Source organism: Lutjanus erythropterus, chromosome 8 (genome assembly GCF_056507025.1).
Source record: "Lutjanus erythropterus isolate fLutEry1 chromosome 8, fLutEry1.hap2, whole genome shotgun sequence".
Lineage (NCBI taxonomy): Eukaryota > Metazoa > Chordata > Actinopteri > Lutjaniformes > Lutjanidae > Lutjanus > Lutjanus erythropterus.
The window spans coordinates 25,972,512-25,999,052 of NC_139324.1; the positions used below are offsets into that span (position 1 = coordinate 25,972,512).

Consider the following 26,541-nt stretch of genomic DNA (forward strand, 5'->3'; position numbering starts at 1 on the left):
GAAATCAAAAATGATTTTTATTGGGAAAATTTAGTTTTTGACATTCTACTTTGTGGTTATGGCAGAGAAAGCACTACTGCTTTTGTCCAGCAATGGTCAAATCTAACCAATAGCACCTGCTTGGACACGGTTAGGGCCTGGATGTCAAACATATGGTCTGCTGGCCAAAACCAGCCCTCCAAAGGTTCTGACCCGACACCACTGGACTCTGCATGTGTGAAAACTGCAAAGAAGTCATTCATTCCAGTTTCCCATTAAAATGCACTGCTTATCCTTAGAACCTCTTCGGAAAAGGGCAAGCACTTTCAAAAAACCCTTGGCAGGTGATTGGATGAACCATCTGTCTATCAAGTTTAACACAAGCTAACTTCAGTTGGCTGATTGGCTGCACCATTTTCGGTGTGGACACAAAAGGCTGACTTGAAGCCTGGAGAGATGGATTCTCGCATGATCTCCTGATTTCGCAGATCCAGCTGCCACCCAAAAAAAATCGGTATCAGTTTAAGTATACGGTATATTTAGAAAATGTTAAATGCTTTACCTTGCTGTCAGACAGCCTTTTTGGGAAATGAGCGTTATGCAAACCAAATAACGCTCCCTCCAAAACCATCAGATACCTGAAGGAAAATCAGGAACACAGGAATTGCTGTAGTTCTGATGCCACGATTGATTAGTTTGTTTGTGTTATAGTGTGATTTTGGCGGTTCTGAAACAACCCTTAAAAACTCCAAATCACAATAACACAGAGAGATCAATACTTACATTATATCTTATATAACAGCACTGTTTCAGCAAGTTAAAGTGGTAAAAAATACTTTAAATGTAGCATACACATAAATGACATCATTTTTTTTTAGGTGGACATTTTTATAAGTGGCTAAAACATATTTTGCTGCTGACCCTGTCCACAGCAGTTTATTGCTTTGCTTCCATGCTGATACACCTCTCTGTTTCTCCGAAGCACAGGTGTGCAAGTTTCCACCTGCTGTAGATAATACACTGAGAATCGAAAAGCACCTCGTACAAATCCACTTCAAATAATCCAAACTATCCCTTTGAGTAATGTGAACAAATGACCAACACTGGATGTTTTTCTCAAAAGAAGAGTCTCGTGATGCATTTGAAACCATGTCCAGTGTGTATCAGTCACTTTTTCTTTGGCTTTCATTAATCACACTATGAAAAACCCATGTAAACCCATGTTACCAACACTTGAAAATATCAAAAGTCATTGAGGAAACCATATTGTACAGTTGCCATTTATCTGTAGTATAATGAAAAAAAAAGGCGCATCACTGACCTTGGTTTTTCTATGTCTAGGAGATAAGGAATGTGTCCTTACTAAGCAACCTTTCTCTAAAGAATAGAAGGTCAACTGTGGTGTTGTGGCAAGATGTATATTTTATGATTATGTACATTATGTTACTGCAATGAGGGCCAGAGTGAATGGATCTTGTACTGTAGGTGGTAAGTGCAGGTTTCTTTGTGAACGGGTGTCAGGGGAACTGTCAGGATACACAAAAGCCTTTCACCCCCATGGCATGTGGCAGAGATCCTTCCCATGGGCTGTCAGAGCCAAGGCCTCTACACTTATCAACCCATCCATTGTGAAATCAGCCGCCCTGGCCAACCATAGCCATGCAAAATACACCCCCTGCATTAAACACAATTTCAATCATCCTCAACCATCTCCCTCTGCTTTCCTCCCCTCTCCCTTCCCTCACCCATCTCCCTCGGCCTCTCCTCTCTCTTATAGTGAATAAACAGTTGTCACCGTCAGGTAGCTCAAAATGCAAATTGGGAACAAATGGATCCACTTGAACAGTCTTAATTACATGATATGTATTCCATGAATCACAAATGGTATAGTCCTGAAGATTCAGCCTCACAATATGGTGTCCCTTTAATAATTGATTTGAAAATAATGCCACATAAAAAAGAATCACATCGCACCTTCTACGCCAGCTGCATATCAACCTAAGTCATGGCCTGTGCACACCAGTGAGCATGCACAGGTGGGAATAAAGACAAGAACCTTTTCTCTGGATGTGAAGACAACAGTCAGGTTCTTCAGGACCAAAGGCTCACTGGCACTGTAAGAGAAGTTGACTCTGTCGAAGGTAATGGAGCCTGTCTTTGGCCAATCATGTGGAGGCTGTTTGTCCATCTCCCAGGGTGCTTCACTCTCCAGCTCGGCATACTCGACCACTCTCTCTACTGATGTCATCTACAAAAAACACATTAATCATCAACTATTTTGATAAATGGCACTTGTTTTAAGTCAGTTTTTAAGAACAAAATTCTCTGTTTTCAGCTTCTTAAGTATGAATATTTTCTGGTTTCTTTACTCTTCTATGACAGTTAACTGAATATAACACATTTGAGGGCATCATCTTGGGCTTTTAGAAACAGCGGTCAACATTTTCCACCATTTCTAACATTCTCTGGACCAAATAACAAATTAACTGATTGAGAAAATGTCTCGCCAGATTAATCAATAATGAAAATAATCATTAGATGCAGCCCTTTCTTTCATGGAACATGTAGAGGTATATAACACTAATGTGAAGACATTTTTCTTTTTTTTCTTCTTTTGATCACTTGAAACATAGCAGAAACTGTCAGAATGTCAGCATCAGTGATCTTTAAGGACCCAAATGTAGGACTTAGATGTATCTAGCGGCAAGGTTGTAGATTGCAACCAGCTGAATACTGCATGTCTCACCCTCCCTTTCCTAATGTGTAGAAGAAAGTACAGGGGAGGCAAAACGCAAGAAAAACATTCTGCACTCCTGTAGAAACATGGCAGTGCAACATGGCAGCCTCCATGGAAGAAGACCCAACCCCTCTGTAGATATAAACAGCTCGTCCTAAGCACTAAACACAACTATTCTTATTTTCAGGTAATTATAAACTAATGAAAACATACCTAAGAATTTTATATTCCATTGCTGCCTTACTCTGCCAAATAGATCCCGATAAATCCTGTACACTGGACCTTTAAAGTTATTTAAAATGACAGAGAACAGTAAATATGTGAACATGTCCAACAAGTATGCCTGATTTTTCCACCTCAAAGAGAATCATATTTAAACAATGGGCTACTGATTAGTGTTGCACCACATCATTGTGGGACCACAGATGAGGCCAATTATGCTAACATTTTGTCTGTAGAATTAGTCCCAAAACACTGGATCCTACATTCCCCATGATGCTACTCAACAGTATCTTTTCTTAAACCCTCCCCAGGCCAGCTGCATGTGTCAGCATGTAAGACTTTTCAAGATTTTCAATATCACCTTTCAATTAAACGTACCAATTTGCAATAAATAAATAAATAAATAAAAATTACATGTGAAAATATAGGCATAATCCTTTGAGTAAATCCATATTTTGTCAGCTCAAAATTATTATAAGTAAGGCGAAATGACAATAGCTGCTTAAATTAAAGAACATTTTATCCAAATATATTTATTAGCAAAAACCTATAAAACCTGTAACAGGATAACAAGAGGCATTTGAATTTTACTCTTGCAGTTTGAGTTAATTTTAGACCATTTTATACCACCATTATGTCATTCAATAAATAAATTCTGAAGAACTTTCCAACCAGAATTGAAAACTATTTAATACTTTGTAAAACATTTTATTAGTAACAGTGAATTTAAACATACATTACATACATTTTAAGCCTTTAAGGACCTGTAGTCACCCTCCCTGCCTCTTAAATGCCCACTTCTTTCAAACCAAGCACCTCCACTTGTAACACAGGCTTTTTGTTAATTTTTTTTAAGTCTCAAGCTCAAGCTGACCCTGATAACCCCATCAGGGTTATCTTTTCAAAGATATTATACAACTGTTTTCACAGGTTGAGTCGTACTCCCTGTCAGTAAACTGAACTTCATTTGTAAAAAATCAGTGCCGTGCACTTTAACCAGCCATGATTAACGTTGCTGGAAGCAGTCAGTAGAATTTTTTTTTTCCATTGAAAGGTTCGGGCATCCAGTCTTCACATTATTTGAAACTGATTGAAGAAAGAGACCCAAGGTGACGTCTAAACAAAATATATATGTTTAAATGTAAATGTTCTCACCATGTTCTCTAACTCTGCACTCTGTCTGACGCCCCACTGAAACATGCCTGTGAGCGTGACAGCATACAACAGAGCCAGACCCACTGCACCTGCTTCCAGTCCTGTAAAAGCAGGGGAAAAAAAGCATGCATCTATGAGTTTATCATCATGAGTTCGCTAATATTGTCTCACGTGTCAACAATGTCCATACAGTACCATCCCTGAGGTAAAGGCAGCCAAAAGCAGTAATGGTGACAAAAACTGAGCAAATTCCATCAAGACGCACAGCAAACCAGCGAGAAGTGGCCAGGAATAAGAACCAGGCCTCTGTTAACAAACGCACAGATTAGATCACACGTCATCTCTACTGCCTGAATATCGCTGATATTACACATGGAACAACTTCACTCTGAATGGCTTTGAATGGAAATTATAAAAAGCAAACATCTCTTGCCTTTTTTATTCTCACCTGAGTGAAGATCTTGATATTCATCGAACATTTGCTGAAACCTCTGCTGAACCTTGAAGGCACGGATGGTGCTCAGGCCTTGGAGAGAGCACGAAAGGTGGGAGAACACGGGACTCCGAGCTAAAAGAAATATGTATTCACGTAATAACTGTTAGCATTTGTACAAATATATATCTGTAAAACCAGCTCTTCATGTATTCAACATTCCAGTGATGTTTTTCAACCCAAATGTATTCCTTGTTCCATACGGAAGGACAGTTTTGAAGAGTTTTAAAAAGAAAGTTCACCACAAAATCTGAAATACATATTTTGGAGCTTATACTTCCATCGTACTGGAGAGAAAGCAGCAGATATCTCTTTGAACAAACTCAGCAAGTCACACCAAAACAATTTAGATGGACAAACAGTACAACAGGCCAGAGAAAAAAAATGTTTTTTTTTAAAAATATATTTTGGGTTGAATTGCCCCTTTAACCATAGGTTTTCAACTACTACCGTAGTGCCAATTCCAAAATGTATGCCTGTTCTGAATGGGCCAATGGCATGGCTGACCGAAGTGCTGATTGCAGCATTCTTGAGAACATTCGTCTGATCAGTTTCAGACTCGACACTGCACTCCCCTGGGTCTTCAGCTATACACCCACCAAGTGTGAAGTCGATCAGATCAGTGGTTCTCAAGATATGTGAAGGACAGTCATACACACATACAAATAAACACCTAACCAGAGATTCCATTCTCTATACTTACATGATGCTGCTACAGCGCCACCTATTGGCCAGATGTCAAATTTTGTCATAGTCTCTAAGAAATTATATCTACACATGTCCGCCAAATGTGTTTTTTTTTTTTTTTTTTTTTCAAAATGGCCAGCTATAGCAAAACTGTACGAAATATCAAAAATCCAAAATAGTATCTTTTTCTGGTTTGGTCAAGAGATGTTCTTTACAAAATTTGGTGATCATCATTCAAAATATGTTGGAGGTGTAGTGAAAAAACAAATTTGGACAAAATTCAAAATAGCTGAAAATCACTTGATAAAAGAGAATTTTATTTCTGAGACTTACGGTTAAAAAGTTACAGGTCAAAACATTATGTCTGTTGTTATAGCAACGCTAGCTGGCCAAAACGTACAAAATTTGACACTGACAGGTGTATTGCTGAGGACCCAAGTGCAAACAGCAGTGGAAGTACCAGATTATAACAATTTTTGTAACTGTAATTAAGTTAAGTTTTTGGATGCTTGTATTGTTCTGAATAATAATAATAAACCCCTTTCAATGGAATTCCTGCTATTAATAATGCATTAAACATCAGCAGATAAAAAGTAAGTAGTATTCTGAATAGCTTTTGAGAAGAATACAGAGAGAAATTCTTTGCATTATAGTTAGATTGAATGGTTTCAGAACATATTTGCTTTCATCATGCAGAGGCTTTGTCGCTGACTTGTACTATTTCAATTTACTATATTTTTAAAGGAAAACTTGGTCACTTTTCATGTGGATGTCCAACCAGTGCTGATACTAAGTGTGGACATCGAAGCAATAAATCTTTCCGTGTAATACCATATTGACCAAGAAAATAAGTCTGCTACAAAACCTGTTGCTCTTACTGCATCCAGTGATGTCACAATGATGTCACTGGATGCAGGAAGAACTACAGACTATTTCAGCTCGGATTTCTAGTCTCCACCACTGGGTAGCCAGGTGTGCTAGATGAGTATTTTTGTCAACAAACACTACAATTTGGCCAACAAAGTAATAGGGCAGTGATACACGCAACATGGTTTTGGGAATTACAAACTCGTCAGCAAAGCATTCTGGTATACATAGGCACTGCTGCAGATAAAATGTTTTCTTGGTCGGCACAGTATGAACTGTGGAATTTATTTTGCTTAAAGTCAGCTTAACAGTCATACTCTATATAGTACTATAAGCTCTCATAATATATGGGTTCTCAGAAGGTGTTAACAAAGAAAATGTCAAGTAGAAATCAAAGTGGAATACATGCAGTATGCGTACTGCGTCACACAAACATTTAATATGTTCCTGATGCCGGAGAGTGATTTATGGAAAGGTTGCGATTGAGTGGCCTTTTGTTTCTATTTGTTAGGCATACAAAACCAAGGACAAAACCTAAATGTTTCCTCTGAGCGTTTTAATATACCTTTTGTTCTTTAAGATGAAGAAACCTGTTGGTCAATGTGCATTTGGGCGCTCAGCCCTGAATAAAATAGATGAACTAAAGCCTGCAATAGCCTAGTCATGCCCACTTGGCATTTTTCCCATTGTATGTGATGTCATGAACTCCCGTCTCTTGAGGAAACTGCGTGTGGCCGAGCCATAGGCCAGCGCCACCTTTAGCCTTTATGCTAATGACCATGGCTTTCTTCAATGGTCTATTAGCATTCCTGTGGTCTGCTTTTGTCTCTTACCCCAAATGGACATGCCCACCCCACCACCCCCCAAAAAAAGAGAAAAAAATTACTGGTAGACTCAAGGCGCTTGATGTCTCTGGAGGTCTGCAGGAAGTAGCCTCGCAGAAACAGGAAGATGGCGAGAAGGGGAACAACAGGAATGAGGATCCAGGGGATGACGATGGCAGCTACTGCAATCACTCCAATGACTTGGAGGAATATCTGGGACAGAAGGAGAAATGTGAGCACAACATTAACCAAAGAGTAACACTGGCTGCTGTGTGGGCTACCACTGGGGCAGCGAGGCGTATTTCTTAAGGCTAAACAAGAGAAACTCTTTCAGTTGTATTTGTGTGCGACCATCCCGGACATACAGTAAGGTAACAGCAGGTTGTGGGACTGAGGTTATGTGACTCACAGTGTGAAAGGAAAACGATCACAGCGCTAATTCTCACTTAGTAGCAGGTGAGAATTTACCGCTTGGCCACTGCAGCTCATATCCCTGGCTCTCTTGGGCTTTCCCTTCAACACTTCTGGCCTGTAAACCTCCCTGGCAGTGCAGCCAGCCAACAGGCATGGCCACAGTGACTGGCAGAGGGCTCTGGGAACCACACTGTGGGTGTCTGATACATCACACTCAAACCGCACAGCCCTCAACAACACAGTGACTCATCACCCGTGTTAATGGCTCTGTGACACATCTAGACCAGGATACCAGAGCTGTCTAAACAGGCAATGAGTCTGACAACACCAAAGCACCCACACCTGCACTGTGTTTAGAAACTGAAGTAGGCATCTGATAAAAGATCATTGTGATTATTTTATACTAGCTACTATTTACTATTTCAGCTGCAGGATTGCACTTTATACTCCATTACATTTATCTGACTGCTATATTTAATAGTTACTTTGCAGATTAAACTCACAATATGTAAATTCTGCCACTGGGGGTCTCTCTCACGTTAAAACAATAACAAAAGACGTTCATTCAGGAACACTCTCGTCAGAGAGAGCCAAAGTCTCACCCCCTCCCTATGGGCCACCATGGGAAAAAATATGTCATCATCACTGTCATCAATGGCAATAGACATAATATTTCAATTGTTCGTCAACAAGGTAATTTTACAAGTCAAGAAAGTCAAAGTTTGTCATAAAACTGTGAAGATACATTATTAGCAAGATTACACACCCAACAGTCGAGTAAGTAATCCTGACTTTTTTCCCTAATTTTCTCCATCCCAAAAACACACAATCAACAAGTCTTGCTCATTCTTTCACTTCCCACCTGATAGATAGACCAGGAGTCACTGGGTGAACACATCAGGTAAGATAATGTTACAATGGACGGCCATATTTGTGTTGATGATGTATATTGCACGGGACGAGAGAAGTATTTCATAGAGCAGTTTCACACAGAACTTAACTAAACTACAACAAAACTATCACAAATTGTGTTGTTCTTCTCTTGTAAAATTATCTGTTAGACTGACAAACATCAAATGTGTAATTCATGGCGCAATTCAAATGGGAACAAGAATTTTTTGCCTCTCTCTATTAACTACTGTTAATGTTTTTTTCTGAAGTAAGGTCCCATTGGGAAAACCGGATGGGGAGGGACCATTTATTACAACAAATGGAAATACAGTAATGCTTCACACTGATGGCTCCGCTCTTATGAAACTCACTGGATTAGCCAGTATGCTAAGCTAAAACAGAGAGTGTAATGCAAACCCCCTGCGTATCCAAGAGCGAGCCTAATTAAGACATGAACATCATTTTACTTTTGAGCTGTATAAGTTTCTTCCCTGTTACAGCAACTAGCAACTAGCCAGCAACTACAAGCAGAAACTGTTTCGTTACCTTAAACAAATTATGGATTTCTCTGTATTTCAACATTGCTGGTGTACTCAAAATTTTGATTCCACATTTATAGACCATGCTGGCATTTCTGTACTTTTACTTTAGTACAGTTTTACTTATAGCAGAGTAAATGTACACTTTTATACTGTTACTTAAAGCTACAAAGGATAATGATTTTAGAAACATTTTTGTTGTATTTGTTGAAATTATCTTCACATTCCAGCAGCAATGAATAAAATAAGTGCTCTGACAAAAAAGAAAAAAATCCTGTATCTCTGGCCGTCTAAGCATGTAATAAGCCCATCCAATAATTTTATATTATATTTTAATTAATATTTTGGCCTGAATAAAATAATTGGATGGCCTACCTGCCTGTTTGTTAGGGATGCAAAGTTTGTGCATTTTCCTTAATCAATAGTTAAACAGTCAATAATCAGCAATTACTTATAAATATCAATCAACACACATCTTTTTCTGAGTTGAAGTTTTACAATAACAATTCTAGGGGGACAATAATTATATGAAACATTAATTCATGAAGCATAAACAATTTAAACAAACACAATGATGAAACAAAAAGGCTTTCACTTGAACAGGCTGCTCTTGTCCACCTGTCTTAATTCAACAAACGGCACGCCAAACAGAACATCCACTGTTCACAGGAGAACACGCTGGCTGTAGTGCCGCTGTCACAGGAACCGGTATTTCAGCTTAGCATGTTTCCTTAATCTCAGATGACATACCACGGTCATGTAGTAATTTATTACAGTAAATATATTACGTATTCCTCCTTTAATTAAGATTTTGAATGCAGGCCTTGTAATAGAGTGTTTACCCTGTGATATTGATCATTGTACTTAAGTAAATGATCTGAGTACTTCTTCCACCACTGAATATGCGAGAGACCATTTCTTCTTACATATTACACTTCGTACATATTTCATATTCGATTGATAGATGATAAAATTGAAACCTCACACCCTGAAATTAGACACATCCTAAGAGATGAATCCTAAGACGTGGAGATTAGGATCGTACTGCTACCTTCAGTGGTCTCAGACTAGCCCAGAGAGATGAAAATTTAATTTAGCACCTTAATTACGGATGTTATCTGCCACTTAAGCACACATTTAAGCATGATCACTTTTAGTGTAGTTTTATGATGAAAAGCGACTCAATTCCATTTGCAGTCCCGATAAGAGGGTATTACTAGTCTAACCATTGCTGTAGTGGAGCCCACACAATCAAACAGTGAGTGGAAGCTACTGAGCACAACTGATCCCAAGAATTTCACAGTACATAAGTTTCAATCTTAGCCTTGATGGAAGGCTACCAGACTGCAAAGTGAGATGGTGGCACATGAGCCATTACTGCGTGTTATCCAGCCTTCCCTAGAGGGGATCAAATATTAACTGAACAAACGTCTTATCATATATACTGTTTCTCTTTCACTCTTGCTGCCGCTGATTGGCGTACACAGTGACCCAGCTCATTCATGTTTGCTGATTGGTTCATTTAAATTCTAATTGGGCCCATTTCAGCCGAAGGTCCGAGACAGTCTTATCTGACGGTGGGGGTCATCTGAGGGGATAGGGGAGGAACAGGAACCATTAGATAGGAGTCTTGCCTCCTCCTGCTCCCCAGGGCCCGCAGTCGCCAAGGCCCCCTGTTTGATGTGATCCATTTGCGTGGTCTGGCGCTTATCGTGTCAGCATCGGGAACACCGTGGCCCCCACCCACACTACACACAGATGAGTCAGATAAGTGATCCTACAAGCGTACACCTCAACCCCTCAGACCGCATCCATATCTCCTATGAAACCACACAGGAACAGAAAACTCCCAAAGCCACATCCCGCTGCACATAAAAGTGGATAAAAGGATGAAAGGTTTTGTATACAAACAGTTTAAATAAAGAATTACTGCTAATTGCTCTTTAGCAAGAAAAGAAAGCTACCGCACGCATGTGATTCAGTCATTCAAGCAAACTGGGCGCGCTGCTGTGTCCAAAGACCATTGAGATCTCTGCTGACCCTAATTGCTTTATTTTCTCAATGATTATATCAGCTCTTTGATGTCCAAATAAATGTAGAAAATTGAAGTTAATTGCTATATTTGTGTTCGGCAATGATAGCGACTGTTGTTCCGCAGCAGAAAATAAACACTTGCCTTTAATTAAACATCCCTCCGGACACAAAGAATCAGAACGCTTTTTACAACCTCTTTTTCATCCTCCCTTTATTTACTGACAGTGTGCAATATTTGCCACTGGGAGGGAAAAAAAGTGCAAACAAAACAGGAAATGAGGGGAAAAGCAAGGGAAAGAAAATTCCTCAAAAGAAGCCCTCTGTCATCGCTGGAATTTTTTTTTAACTCCACACTTTTCTATGACAGAGAGGCACAATAAGCTGCAAGGGTCAGTGGTACTGAAACAAAACAGGGCTGTTCCACTTGGGCTGTGGAACAATAGACGTGACCCAATCCTTTCTGCTCTGTCTTTGGGCTTTATTTTAGCATTAAATGCCCAGATGCTGTGGCTTTTCTTTGGGAGAAATGACTGTGGACACCTCCTTCACATTTTCCCTTTCTGGGCCATTTTCACTTCATAAAGCTGCAGTCAATGTGTTTTGTGTGTGCTGAGGAGGGTCTGACACATACTGTGGTGGTCTCAGTCGCTGTCTACATTGGTGGCTCAAGTAGTCCTTGGATTAGGCCTTTGTGTGCTGTGAAAAGGTAAAAGAAGTCACTTATTTGGGCTCAGTCAAGCTGCTGATTTCCAACCCCATTTTGGAAATAAGAGAAAGGCTTTGAAATGCGGCCTTTCTCACTCTCTCTCTCTCTCTCTACTATAAATCACTTGTGTCCAGCAAATTCATTCATTCGGTCATTGCTTCTTTCTTTTTTTTCCTCTTCCTCTAGAAAACAACATATCTGAAAGCGTATGAAAACGCCAATTCCCAAACACAAAAGTCACTTCTTCGGCTGACCCCAACTAAGAATTTTTTTTAGTTGAATCAGATTTGGCTGTCCAATACAAATATTCAACGATTCGTTCTTTTTTTTCTTCAGTTCAGTCCACACTAACTTCCTATATCAGCCTACATGAGTATGCTTTACCAGTAAGACTGGTGTTTTAACGCCCTTTTTCATCACCTGTGGTGTGAAAACATCAGATTTCCACAAAGTCAGTTCAGCGCAGCAGCGGAGCGTCCCTCTCCTGGCTGCAGCCGCTGCCTAGCATCACCTGCCCTGCGTGCTCTGTACTCCTTCATGTTTGTTTCTGTTGAGTTTGAATGAAGCTGATGATGCTGCTGCTAAAATTACAGTTTTTTCTAAGGGAGTGTGGTTAGTTTGGTGAGAGCAATCAAACTATTGCTTCTGGTTAAACAACGCATATCTTGCTCTTTAAAAAAGGTCTCTCACTGTAGCCATCCTTTCCATAATGTCCATACTAACACAAAGTCACTGCAGGAACGTAGTTGCAACGTAACTGTGACATAACAACCTACCAGGTGAGTGTCGTCGGCAGCACATTATTTTTAAATGCCATTGGTATGCTGTCCCAACGTTTTCAACCACTTTTTTGAGATGTTGTGACATTTTAGCATTTTAGCAACATTGCAGCAACGTCATTATATAAAGCACAGTAATCATCATGCAAAGAACGTTGAAGAGACATTGCAAAAATACAACAGAATACCTTTCAGCGACACAGCAGCGACTTTAACTGTTAAAACGTCACAAATGATACGTTGCAAACACAACACTGCAGGGTCATGTTGTGTCTGTAAAGGTACTTATTAAGTAACAAGCACAAGTCAATAATCAATTTTTACCTATCCTGTACTTTCTGCCAGTGGCTGACGGCGTGTCACCTGTGCTCCATTGCTATCACTCTTTACAGTCTGCAATGCTGCTTTTGTAAGCATCTACCTGTTTTACCCTGCCACTGTAACACACTGACTGACAAAGAGAAAAAAAAACTGTTCGACTGGAAGAACCTCAGTCAACTGAGGGGTCTCTGTCTAATGATTTAAATCTTCGACTTTCCAGGAGCAGCCCTACAGAACCCATTCATTATTTTCATTATATTGACATGAGGTGAGATTCAAGATTAGATCAGGGACTTTGTTTTGTAGGTTCCCACAGGCCTGTATGTCTGAGTCAGAGCAGCTGAGGTGCTGGACCGCAGCATCATGGGAGACCACACATACACACAGTGGAAGCTTTTGCTGGCCAATGCTCGCCATCAAATGACCATGTGTGGTATTGCTGAGTGGCCAGTTGAGCACACCCACAAGCAAACACACATGCACACAATGTTTTGCTCCTGCTTTTTGGTGTATTTTTTACACTAACATGACAAATAAAGTGAATAAAACAACCAAATCTTTAGTCTTCCCACCTTTCTGTCACTTGTATTTTTTCAGAAGGACAATGACACTGTCACAAAACAATACTCAGAGGGGGATTTATGGCACAGCCTATATATCTCCACACAGGAGGACCGGCTCCTGTGTTTCTCAGGATAACCTGTGTAATGCCTGGAGCAAGTGCATTCTTCACTTCTTCTGTCACCAGCGTGGTAAAGAAGCAGAGAAAGCCGGTGAAATCCCATCCTACAGCACTCATGGTTACGTCAGCAGTTCTCATATCCCACAAAGCCACTGAAAAGGCCTGACACACAATGTGCCACAATATACAGACTCACACAACGATCCACCCGCCAGTGTTTTTAGACAATAGCCATCTTTGCTCTGTTTTTGTGTGTGTCTTCGCCGCCGCTGTGCCTGTTTTGTGTCTGCATACTGTATACATGTACACAAACTATTTTCTCTCTCTCCAGATGACTCCAGATGTTTACCGTAGGGCTGCAATTAATGATTATTTTCATTATCAATTAATCTGCTGATCATTTTCACGACTAATCAATTAATTGTTTTGAAGAGAAGTTTTCATGGGGGGTGCTCCACACAGTTTCTGGGGAGGTTCAGTAAATGTAAGTTAAAAAACATGTAAGTACATTAGTTATCAAGCAGAGATCACACAGAAAAAAACTGAACGTATGTGACTTTTTTTTAAAAGAGATAGTCCAGAGATGCAGTATTGGAGAATTTTATTGTTTTTCCCAGAGTCAAAAATTAATAAGTGCCTTTGGACAGAACTTTTTTTTATGTATTTGGTATTGTCTGAAGTTATTTAAAACAGCAATATTAGGCTGTCTTGGCTCAACTGTAGAGGGTTGATGGGATAAAATAACATAATCATGATTCCATAAGTAAACTTAGGGGGGAGCGCCTTCTTCCAAGCTTTATCTGAGGGGGAGCTCCTGGTTCAGTGTATAACCATAAGTGATATCTTCAAATTGCTTCTTTTGTGTAACCAACAGTCCAAAACCAAAAAAATATCTTCATTTACTATCCTAAATTACAAAGAAAAGCAGCAAATCTTGATATTTAAGAAGCCGGAACCAGCAAATGTTTGACATTGTTGTTTGAAAAATTACTGAAACAATTAATTGATGATCAAAATAGTCATATAGGTAACTGATTTTCTTTTAATCGACTAATTGCTGCTGTACTGCTGTAATTGATGAGCCAGTGTTTGTGCATGTTTGTACGCCATTAACAATGGTGAGACCAGGCTTAAATGAAAGTAACTGTCAGCTGGTGTCTTTGCGTACACATGCTGACAAACTGAATTTGGGTGGACGGTTGAGAAGACCAATGAATGTGGACCCCACAGTTAGTGGTGTGACTTGGTCAAGAGCCTTCACACAAAATCCTCCAGTGAAAGACCCCTGTACTCACCCCGTATTGTCTTGCCCTCCTCCTCTGCTCCCTCTCTGAAAATAGAGGCAACCCAGGATTTAAAGGTCAAGTCTACACAAAAGCCGACAGTCCCTGAAGCCTGAGGTGTTTTTAATTGACATTTCTGTCTTTGTCCCATGACCATAAAGAGGGGAGAGAAAGAGCCTATTTCCCAATACACTAAATTACTACTAAATGAGACCTGTGAAAAAAAATAGGGCTCTGGGGTGTAACCAGGTTCCCCCAGCTGGAGGGAATCCCCTTGTTAGGCGGGTATGGGGGCAGTGCTGAGGGGCTGTGAAGTGCTTACTCCACCATAATGGGGGAGGCTCTGGTGCAAATCCCCGCACAGAAGCGGCCTCTCCCCATAGAGAGAGATAAACCAGTTAGGGCATTGTTTATGAAGTTTCACTTTATTCCCCCCTGACAACCATTTAAACAATGACTATGGGGAAATGTCCCTCCACGAATGAGCAACAATAGTCAGGATCAGCAGCTTTTCTGTGCAACTAATACTTTGATAAAAAGACTGAAAATCTTCCTTCCTGAAAGCATTAAAGACCGCTCCATGAAAGACACCTGCAAACAAGAGCAAAAAGCGGCACAAACAAAAGTGTTTTGTCCAAAGGATGCCACCTTTGTCAGTGATCACAATCACTTCCCACTTTGTGCTGCAGCAAAAGATCAGCAGAAACATCTGACATATGTTTGACAGGTTACTCTTCAGTTATGAAACCCAATCATTCACTACAATTAGGGTTGGGTGACGAACTCTGTACTGGGTACTGACCGACTGACATTGGTATATGTAGTACCAATTTACATTAATTTAATCGGTGCCAAATTTTGACACCCGGGAGCACATCTGGGTGAGAGAGCAGTAATAAAGATCGAAACTGGGAATGTCATCACACCCAAATCGACTGCGCACCAGTACAACGAGTTGGACAAACGAGCAGAGCAGCCATGGGATGGATTTTGGGGTCAGCACTGGTGAGGTTCCTCAACTTTCTGAGTCGGAAATCTGACTTTAGGGGGTGTTCACGGTGAAAATTCCATCTGAGAGCACGGAAATACCAGCTTCCCAGTTCAAATTGTACACATGTAAACTGAGTGCTCTCTTCCTCAACACACCTAAGAAAGGTTACCCCTGGAGCTTCTTTAAGTCACAGCTATCAGAGTAAAAGCGAGTCGAAAGTGTTCGAAAGTGTGATTAAACTTTTCGAAACTCAACGAGGACAACAATCACCGTAATATTTGTAATGTGAAATGCAAAGCTGGTGAGGGCAACATGTCTAACCAACCAAAAATTACAGCATATCTAAAAGCTAACCAGTGAACCGTAGCCCAGAAACCAGTCCCCTGCAGCGGCTGCAGCTAACATTAGCATGCCTGCAGCCAGCGTCTAAACTGTACAACTTAATGCTCCATGGACATCAGAACTTTAAGTGAGGTCTTGACAACTTCATCGACATCTTCAGGACATTAATTAGCTTGTTAGATAAGTTGTTGCTGTAGGAGAAAACTGAGCCTTTTTCACTGTCTTGATTGACGCTGCATTAGTATTTTCACCAACGTTGGCCAACAGTGAAATTCCTTTCACTAAAACAGCATATGAGATTTATTAGTATGTCCGAAACCTTAGTACAAAACTAATATTCATGAATATCAGTACTATTAACAAGAAAATATTCCAGTATGAAGCAACAAAAATATAACAGGACGAATATCACAAGTGTTTCCTCCAAGACACGAACAACAGCATTAAATGCTCCGCTGACAGACGGACAAGTTGCCAGTTGAAGGGACGGGTTTGAGAGGGGAGAGGGAAGTAGGAAGGTATTTTATTTTGTGTGTAAAAGGTTCTAAATAAATCACAAAATGTTCAAAATAAATAACTGTTGAAATTGAGAAGTTTTTTTTTTTACAATAAAAATTACGTTTTTGTTATTACAGAGAGAGAAAAGTACAGAAAAAAGAAGGCGCCATTGGGTATTGGTACTGAAATCCAGATATCAGTTCAAATGTGGACGGCACCGAACCCCAACTACAATACAGGAACATGGATAAAATAGTGTTTTATTTCATTATAACACAGTTGATAACTAATAGGGTGGAATAGATAAGTCATGTATGAAGTACAGTGAGTACATATGTGCAACGAAGTCTGTTTTCTACCATGACCTAGTCTACTTTCACTGTCTTCAGTTGGACCTACGGGCCTTCTACAAAGTTATTATTTTACTCCAGCCATTATTCACCTTATTATCAAAATGAGGGAAACTATAGCAGACAAAAAGCTTTTGTGCGTATGATCTTTTGTGCTTTCAGCATTTAAGATGGCTTTTGTCTACTGTGAGATGGGTATCTGCCACAAACATCACTCAGGCATTGTGGAGGGGGGATTCATTTTCAGTGCGCCTTTGTTCTATTCTTTGGCCCTAACCAAAGAGCCACGCCTGCTCCTCTACCTCGAATTGTGCAGCGAACATTCCCTTCTTTGTGGCGCTAGGTGCATGAGCTGGCTCATCTCCGCAGGCTTTCGTGGGAGATGGCTGTCATGGTGGCAGGGTGGCATTTGGTAACCTAACCCTGGTTATGCACCAGGGTGGCCGCTGGCTACCGGGCCTAAGACTGTGGAGCATTAAGGGAATTGCGCTGAGAGGGGCAAGTCCCGCTCTGGATCTGTTCCAACTGACCTGTCCCCTTCCCCCTTCTTCTACACCATGCTTCCAGCTCCACTCCTGCAAACACATCATACGCCTGCTGCTCACACTTCTTCTCTTTGCCACTCAACACATCATCCTTGTCACCCTCCCTCCCCTTCCCGCTGTTTTCCTCCACATCGGACCCATCATCCTGTGGCCTTTATTTCCTCTTTCGTACCTTTCTCTCTCCCAATCACTTGCTTAGTCTCCATACACATTCTCTGAAGATGCCGCTTCTGTTGTGTCACACTGAGGGAGCCACGCCCTCAGCCTATGTGCACACTTTTATTAAATCTGTGCAGGCGCTGGGCTGCGCTGGCGGGTAATCCTACAGTAATTGTTTCCAGATTAGGGGACCCGGACCACAAAGCAGGTTTAGCCAGGCATGAAATGGCCTTCCCATGCTGCAGCGCCAGCGACCAAACCTGCCGAGGTGAGACTCACCTGGATAAAGTCCACAAACGTCCATGGGAGCAGAGAGTCCAGGTAACCGATGTCCTTCGAAAACCTGTTGAGGATCCTTCCTGGGAAACAACACAAGAGAACTGATTAGATGACATTAGAGTAGATAAGACAGAATCACACAATTGACAGCAGAATTCTATGTCAATCAGTACAATCAGAATTAATATAGTAAAATTAGGTGAAAAAAGATGATGTAATGTGTGACAGCAGTAATTATCACCTAATTTGCTGATTTGCATTAAATCTACTACAAGAAATGTTCATATTGTATTGATTTTGGAGCCCCCTGTGGACAAATGATAGTGATTCCAAAAAATAACCAGAAAACAACACTATAATTTCAAATTTTTTTAATCTTTTCGTCAAGTCCTATTTATCTTTTGTGATTTGAAACAGGTTTTACATGCTGCCAGACTTACTGAAACACACTTTATGTCGGAGTGAGCGCGGCCTCCATATCACACATACAGTTGGTGCAGAATGCAGCAACTCATCTTTTAACAGGTGAATGCAGGCATGAGCACATTTTCCCCATACTGGCCTCCCAGTAAATTTTAGGATTGATTTTAAAATTTGACAGCTTACTTATGAATCATTACATGGGCTATGTGACCTTTTACAACCATACATCCCATCATGGTCGCTCAGCCCAGCTGATCCATTGCTCCTTGTGCTCCCACGACCTTGGTTGAAGCGCGGATGAGATTGTGTCTATGCAATTGTCGCCCACAAACTAAGTTGGCCACTACATTGTCTGTTTTTCAAATCCAGTCCTAAAACACCTTTTTATTCTTTAGCTTTTAACTCACTACAAGGATTGCACTGTTCTTAACAGATTAGCTTTTGTGGTTTTAGTATTTTGTTTTTATCTTTTGCTTTTAGATATATATATTTATTTATGGTGTTGTTCTTTTGAATGTGCAGCACTTTGGTCAACTGTGTTGTTTTTAAATGTGCTCTAAAAACAAATTTGGATTGGATTTTAACTGGCTAACGTTACTCTGTCCGGGAAAATGCAAATGCAGGCTTGTTTAACCTGATTTCACAGAGAATCTGACCCGGTGACAGCCATTAAGAATAAGTACTGTATATAGAAATATCCATTCTTCTTGTTGATTGCTTACGTAGGTCATATGAGGGCAACTCCTTGTAGTACCTTTAAAATAGTTACAGATTCTTAATCCATTAGCTAATAGTCTGTACCCACAAAAACAATATTTTGTTTGTTTTAATTTCCTTCAGTCGCATTAAACTGTTGAGCAACTGTTACCAAACTCCCTTCCAATTTAATAGAAAAGAGCGTACAGCGTGTTATCAGATGAAAAACATAGGCCTATCTAGATTAAACAATGAATCATTATTTGTCTAGCTTTTCATAAAGACTGCCCTACTCTTGGCTGAATACGTGAGGGAACCTTTTGTTTGGAAACAAAAGGGCAACAGAAGCCGCGTACCTGCCTTTATGTTCTGACTGGCAGTGTCAGTGACGTTAATTGAGTTGCCTCCAATCTGCTCAGGTGTTCATTATTTTGGCTGGTGCTCTGCAGGTGCTGTGGCAGCCCCTTTATTGTGACTCTTTTAGTAACTTTGCTCCCCTATTCTGATCCCACAGCACATAAAATTACACTCCAGCTGCTTTCACACACTGTTTACTGCAGGGTCAGTGATAGCAAATCCCCACACTACACTACCTAAAGGCAGGCAAGACAGAAAGCCTTTCTCTATCTCTGTCCCTGAAGGAAGCCCTCAGACTCTCAGTGGCAGACAAAAAGTACCAGAGCGGTGCCAGCGCTGCCACTACAAGAACTGGGCTCAAGTTAAAAGACTCCAACATGCGGTGGAGCTGTTGTGTGTAGTCTAGAGTGTAGATTCCCTGTCAAAGCGGCTCCAAAATAGTGTCATAATGTTTCATACAGCGCTTAAGCAACTCATTGTCTCTCACTGTGACACATCACTAAGCAAACAATAATATCTGTCTGAGGAGAATGCAAATAAAGCAGCACTCACATATTTGGGGTACAACGCCTGATAAAGTGAGACTACTTGAGTTTATCCAGGGTAGTAACACTCAATTTGCATCGCGTGGGCCAAATGTGGCCCCCCTCTAACCATTTTCTAATTCACAACGAAATAAATGGACAAATATGACAGTCTTGCATGATGGGATAAATGAGGCTCTTAGTCACAGAGGAGGCTGATGTGTTGGTCTTTCAGGAGAAGACCACTATTAGCTGAGGAGGAGCAAAAGTTCTGCAAAAAATAAGATAATTCTGATCACAAAAATGTATACTTCATATTAAAACCGCTTAAAGGAGCAATGTGTAGCAACTGTGCATGCAAAAATGAGTACGGCAGTCCAAGTTGAAGCCATACACAGTATATTAAATAGGTCAAAATCCTGTTTAATATACAATCTGTGGTTGAAGCGAGTTGTTTGCCACCAGCTCTGACACAGAGTCAGGGAAGCTCAGGCAGGCTGCAAGAATACTGCAGGAGCGCAAGATGAGTGCAACATTGTAAACTGACAATAACAAGCGATGACAAGACCTAAACTGCAAGTTGATCAGCTGTTTATAACTGTCAGTCGTCTGTCTATGTAAGGTTAAACCCATCCTGAAAACAAAAAGCCACTGCTTTGAAAATACTCACTATTGACTCAAGTTAAAAGACCAGCCTGCCAGACTCCATTAACATTTTGCTCAATTTGACCATTATAAAAATCTACTCCCTCTAAACATATCATGGTCATTTTATCATTTATTACAGTAAATATATTACGGATTTCTTCTTTAAATATGCCATTCAATCCGTCCCTACTAAGAGCAGTTTATGTTGAATCATTCCAACATTTCAGCGATTGCATGATGGAAGAGGTTCCAGCTTGGTTTAATGTTGTATAAACTCTTTCAAACGAGGTGACCAGGCTTCTTGAAAAAATCTGGACCGTCCAAATCCCAAATCCTGTCTCATTTGTCCCAAAAGTTGTATTAATTATGAACAACACACAAATCTGTGAAAGACAAAATCACAAATTACTTAGAAAGGTTACAGTTCCAGCTTTTAGTTACTGAAAATGTGAATTTAAAAATGGCATTAAAAATATCAAAAACTTGAGTGTTAATGATGTGTTGTCATTTGTGCATTGCACCGATTAGGCTATCATAAATAAGAAAGTGTCTCCCAAATCTAACCCATTCTCACCTGGTCACACTGCTTTAGCATATTATCAAAGGATTTACAACTATACAACTAAAATGGAATTGCAGTTATCAAATGCAGTAAAATATCTAATTTATCTGTCAATCTTTGCACCAAGTCAATATGGGTAATAATTTAAGTTATTAAGTCAGTTGTTTTTAAAATAAAGAAAGATGAGTTATGGGCCCTTTAATATTTTCTAATGATAAATAACATTGTTATTAATAGCTGTGTATTAACTGGCCGCTGGCCTCCTTGCCACTGGGCAAAGCAAGTTGAATATCCGTGATCTAGGCCGTGAAACAGGGTGGAGACTTGGTATGGGCCCAAGAGAGGGAACGGCTGAGCAGCACGTTGGCATGGAGTGTGGCGGCATGGCGCTCTGGAGGCGTGGCAGAGCCATGGCACCACTGACCTAAAAGTTGCCTCCCAGCCTCCCAGTCAGTCCTACGGAGGTGGGCCCTGTAATCACCTCTCTCCACGGCCGTAAGCAGCTTACAGCTTTATCCAAAATGCCGCTCCCGCCTAAAAACATGCATGCAGACGAGGCCGGGCTCCCCATAACAGCCATTGCATAAACCCAGCCAGAGCATTATTCCCCGCAACAACCCAGCAATGCTCCAAATCAGCACTGATTCAAAGTCAAGTGGCGTAAGCATGTTGTACACTTGGAGGCAGACTAATCTTATTCACAGTGTGAGTGCCCCTTTAGCATACAGACATCCCGAGGGGAGGGTTCAAGCAAGGGGGTAAAGCTGCGACTACACTGGTGTAGAATATTGCTGCTTTAGTCTGGGAATGGGGGGAGTACTTGTCAAACTGTGTTTGTGGAAGATCCAATAATATTTTATGTAATTTTACTGTCTAAGCCATAGATGACCCAAATTCATGCATATCTGACAAACAATGCCAATAAGAAAAGGATAGGTTTCTCCGGGTTACATCATACCATGGTTGGAGGGTGTTAGAGGAGAGAACACCAGACAGCTATCAGCTGTTTGACAAGCGGCTCAGTTAACAGAGAGTTTCAGAGGGGATGAAGTAAAGACCCTTCTCCATCCTGCGCAGACTATAGAGGGGATACATTACACTGATGCAGTTACACAAAGACATTCACTGCATGGAAATGCCTATGAGGTAAGATCGGCATGGGACAATGGCTTCAATCACTATGGGTGGTTGTCAACAATATCACCTATTGTGTGGAGTGGGGTATAGACGTTTCAGGATATCAGCGGCATTAGTATCAAACAATTTCTCATGGTTTAAGACTCCAGGGGTGATTTGCACCACTTTTTCAGGCTCAGGAAATATCAAGCCCTCCCAACTAAGGTGGCCCCTTAGGTGGAGATATTAGGTGAGCAGGGCCCCGAATCACACTTAAAGAAGTGGAACAGTGGGGTCCGGCTGGAGCAGGGCGTGTGGCAAATCGCTGTTCCCTGTAAACATCAAGATAAGGCGACGACTCAGAGCCGCTCCATGTGTGGGCCCCAGTGCAGTTGGAGGGGCCTTTCAGTGAGGCGAGTGCGATAATGAAGGAATACTGGGGAGGGGGCTGCCAAGGCTGGAGGTGGCACAGCTCACCTGCACTTCCATGAAGGGCCCAGGGGCCTGGGGCAGCCTCCCACCGCCGGCGCCTTGCTGCCAATACTAATACATTCTAAATCCATTCTCTTCGCTCACACCGCCAGGCTCCTGCAATCTCCTCTCCTTCCCTTTCATGCAATTAAATAGTGGAAGTGCCGAGCGAGGGGGAGCCCTATCAGCCACACTGCACACACACACACGGCTCCATCTCCACATTCAATTTACACACCTCGATATCATCATCCTCACTGCAGTACTTCCTCCACTTCACTCTTAACACTCTTGCATCCCAGGCCTGAAATACAGACATTAAAAACATTGCTTCTGTAGACACAATTAGAATCTCACATCACTGACTACAGAAGATCTAATGTTCCCTGCGTCAACAGCGACAGACTGACACCTAGCAGGGAGATGGCCCGCTATGGCGATGTGAAAAGGGGGACGGCAGAAGTCTATGTGTGTGCGTGTGTGTGTGTGTTGACTGAAACTCCACTCCTTGACTGTGCTGATGAGCTGAAGCCCTGGCCTGCAGTCTCTGAGGGGATTAGCCCACTCAATGACACTAAATTACAGGGATCAACATCAGCTCAACACATCCACCGCTGTCTGTGCTGCTTTAACTGGATCACATTTGGATGAACAGCTGTAATAAGACTGTACATATTGCTAAAAATTCAGCAATATGAATATCACAATGTATATTACTGCAGCAACAATTAATCGATCAGTCGTCAACCATTAAGAGAATCTTTAAACTATTTTGATAATCAATTAATCGTTTTGACTCATTTTTTTAATTAAAAATGTCTAAATTCTCTCATGTCAGTGTCTCAAATGTAAATATTTTCTGGTATCCTTTGGGTAGTGGACAAAACAAGACATCTGAGGACATCACCTCACACTCTGGAAAGCAGTCATCTACAAAATTTCACCTTTTTATGGACCAAACAACTGATCTATTAAAGCTACTACAAGGAACTTTCATATTTTGTTGATTTTAGTGGCTCCTGTGGACAGAAGCTGTAATGTTTCCACCATAATAACCACAAAAAAGAACATCAAAAATAAAATTATTGCTTTAATTAGCTAATATAGTACTCACTATGACTTTTCCTGGGAAAATGTTAACACGGGCTCTTTTCATCTGATTTCAAGGGGAATGCGACCCGGTGGCAGGCATTAAGAATAACTATAAAGAAATCCTCGAGCAGATGGTCTCGTTTTATTATGTAGGTCATATAGAGGCATCAGTAATAAACTGAGACTGTTTCATAACCAATTAAAAACTCTGTGTAGTTTCTTTAATAAACAAGGCCAAATTCTCAGATTTCAGCTTCTCAAATGTGAATATTTCCGTGTTTCTTTGCTTCTCTATGACAGTCAACTGAATATCTTTGGGTTGTGGACAAAACAAGAAATCTGAGGACGTCACACTGGGCTTTGGGAAACAGTGATCAACATTTTTCACCCTTTTATGGACCAAACAACTAAACGATTGACTGAAAAAATTATAAACAGATTAATCAATGATGAAAATAATCATTAGCTGCAGCCTTAATTTATATTAGGGGTGTCACAATTTTCTAATTCATGATTCGATTTCACTGTCCATGTTAAGGTCACAGTGCGATTTGATTTTTAATTTGTTTTTTTTTTGTTTTTTTAGCACTGATGGGTGAGTCATTGTTATTATATTGTTATTGTTGCTGTTGTATATTGTTGTTGTACATTGTCGACTATCAAGTCTTTATTTGTAAAGATCAACAGATCGGCTGGTAAACTACACTGTGTTTTCTTTGGACATACATCGGGCGCCACAAGTAGGTGAAGAGAAAAAAAAACATATTGTGAGAATAGCTGAGTCTGTCTTTCAATTTAATTATTGAAATTGAAGGCTCATTTTGATCGATTTTTGATTTAATATGAAATCGTGACAAAGCTAGTTGTCAGTATTTTCTGACATTTTATTCTAAAGCAAACACCAAACCAACATTTTCAAATTCTTTTTTAAAAAGATAGAAAAGTTAAAAACATAGATGCAAAGTCTTTGTGATAACAAACAGGACTGTTTATTGACAAGAATCTGGCGATGTGATACACATCACGACTTCAAAGATTACGATTTGATATACTGTGATACGTTACAATACTAAAAGAGAGGTGATATTTTGCTATTTTTCAAATTTAATTTTAAGAAAACTGTTTTAGCATAAAGAACACACCACCATATACATAAAATCTGAGTTAAAAGTCTTTTTTTATGCAGTCAGAATGTTTGCGTGTATCACAATATCACAATACTTCAATTAGTACTGTAACACGAAACATAATATTGCGATACTCCAAAGTATCAATATTTGTTTTAGACTCCTAATATCAAGTGTGATATAACAGGCGATAAGCTACACTGCGTTGTCTTTGAAGTACTGTTTTTTTTCCAACACACGCCGGACGCCACAAGCAGGCGGGGTGGAGGGGGAAAAAAAGCTTGAGAGAATTGGAGATTCTGCCTTTCAATTCCATTATTGAGTTTGGAAGCTCATTTCAACTTATTTTTGATTTAACACTGAAATTGTGACACACCTAATTTAAATAAATTCAAAGAGTAAATTGTGCTCTGTAGTGATATCAGCATCATCTAGATATCTTAAAAAGCATCAAATGGTATTGTAAGAAAATATAAAGGTTTTATAATCACCAAAAGCCCCAACTTAGAAATCAACTATTTCAACAGAGCACAGAAGATAACACCAGGAATATGATTCAAATGGCGCAGAGGCATTCAGTGGCTGATACAGAGGTGCTACAATGCCTCTCCATCAATCATAATTCACCTCTGCTGTACTCCATTGTTACAAACCACATTCACAGAATAACAAATAAGACCTTTGTGCAGTGACGCTTGAAATGGTAACCTTTAACTCTGTGGACAGCTATCAAACACTGGGCCTGTTCAGCAGCAGCGCACCTATCACTTACACATGTAAACAGCTGTCAAATCCTTAACAACACACAGTTACAAATTACTCGCACTTATTGCAAAAACAGTGGCGGACGCGGACGCAGCTGTGATGGACGTGACAGAAGCAAAACATTAAGAAGGAAAGAAGAGTGAGGGGGGAAAAAAAAAGGTTTTGTCCTGTTTGTTTTTTTTTCCTGTTCAATCAAGTGAGTGAATCAGTCGAAAAAATACAAAGCAGGAGAGGACGAAAAAACAACAACAAAATAAGCGAAATTTATTTATTTGGGAAAGATTTTAAAAAGTCATGTTCGTGCTTAATCCACTGCTGACTGGACAAAGGACAAAAGGAACTCAGTCTGTGGGACAGTTGTCTATAAATCCAGTCAGATGCACAGTGCTGTTTGCCAGCCTGGAGGCCAAGCTGTAATGACTGGACTGGTCATACAATAGTCACTGATAGCAGCACAACAGCAATCAGATAGCAGTGTCTGTTAAGCCTCTCCTTTGCTGCGCTATTAAACAGATTATTACATTATTCAAAGTGTTTGTCCTCCTCCCGTGCGTAGATTACCAGGCGAGGCACACCCAGATAAGCCGTCAGGTAGTCCAACACATAACACAGTGGCAGCAGTAAAAACAAAAGCCAAAGATTATGACCTGTGGTGTTTGCTCCAAACACAGCTTTGCAAAGGAGAGCTTTATCGCTACACCCACTTCTAATGCCAGAAGAAACCGCAAGCTCCTCAACACCCTCAAATCATATTTAGACTTGTGTTTGCAGCTTATTATGACTCATTATACAGATACAAGTTCCCTTCTTGTTGAGAATTCCCACCCGGGCTGATTGTGTTGTACATGCATGTCACTATGAAGAGATTAGGCTGAGTAATTATCTTCTGACAGGTGAACAATGCTCCAGAAAAATTAAAGTTATCAAAGTGGGCCACTTGACAGTTGACTTTGGATATGAATGACAGATTGTAGTGACATTAC

General features: G+C 40.5%; 1 protein-coding gene across 1 annotated transcript in view; it reads right to left on the reverse strand.

Moving 5' to 3' along the window:
- The window catches only part of LOC146322919 (ATP-binding cassette sub-family C member 4-like), a 57,120-nt gene that overhangs the window by 17,035 nt on the left and 13,544 nt on the right, over positions 1-26,541 (reverse strand). Inside the window, exons 20-25 of the mRNA XM_084725056.1 lie at positions 17,778-17,857; positions 7,027-7,177; positions 4,542-4,661; positions 4,289-4,399; positions 4,094-4,194; positions 2,036-2,227 (exon numbers count right to left, since the gene is read on the reverse strand). Coding sequence (XP_084581182.1) covers positions 2,036-2,227; positions 4,094-4,194; positions 4,289-4,399; positions 4,542-4,661; positions 7,027-7,177; positions 17,778-17,857 — 755 coding nt within the window. The remainder of the gene's footprint in view (positions 1-2,035; positions 2,228-4,093; positions 4,195-4,288; positions 4,400-4,541; positions 4,662-7,026; positions 7,178-17,777; positions 17,858-26,541) is intronic.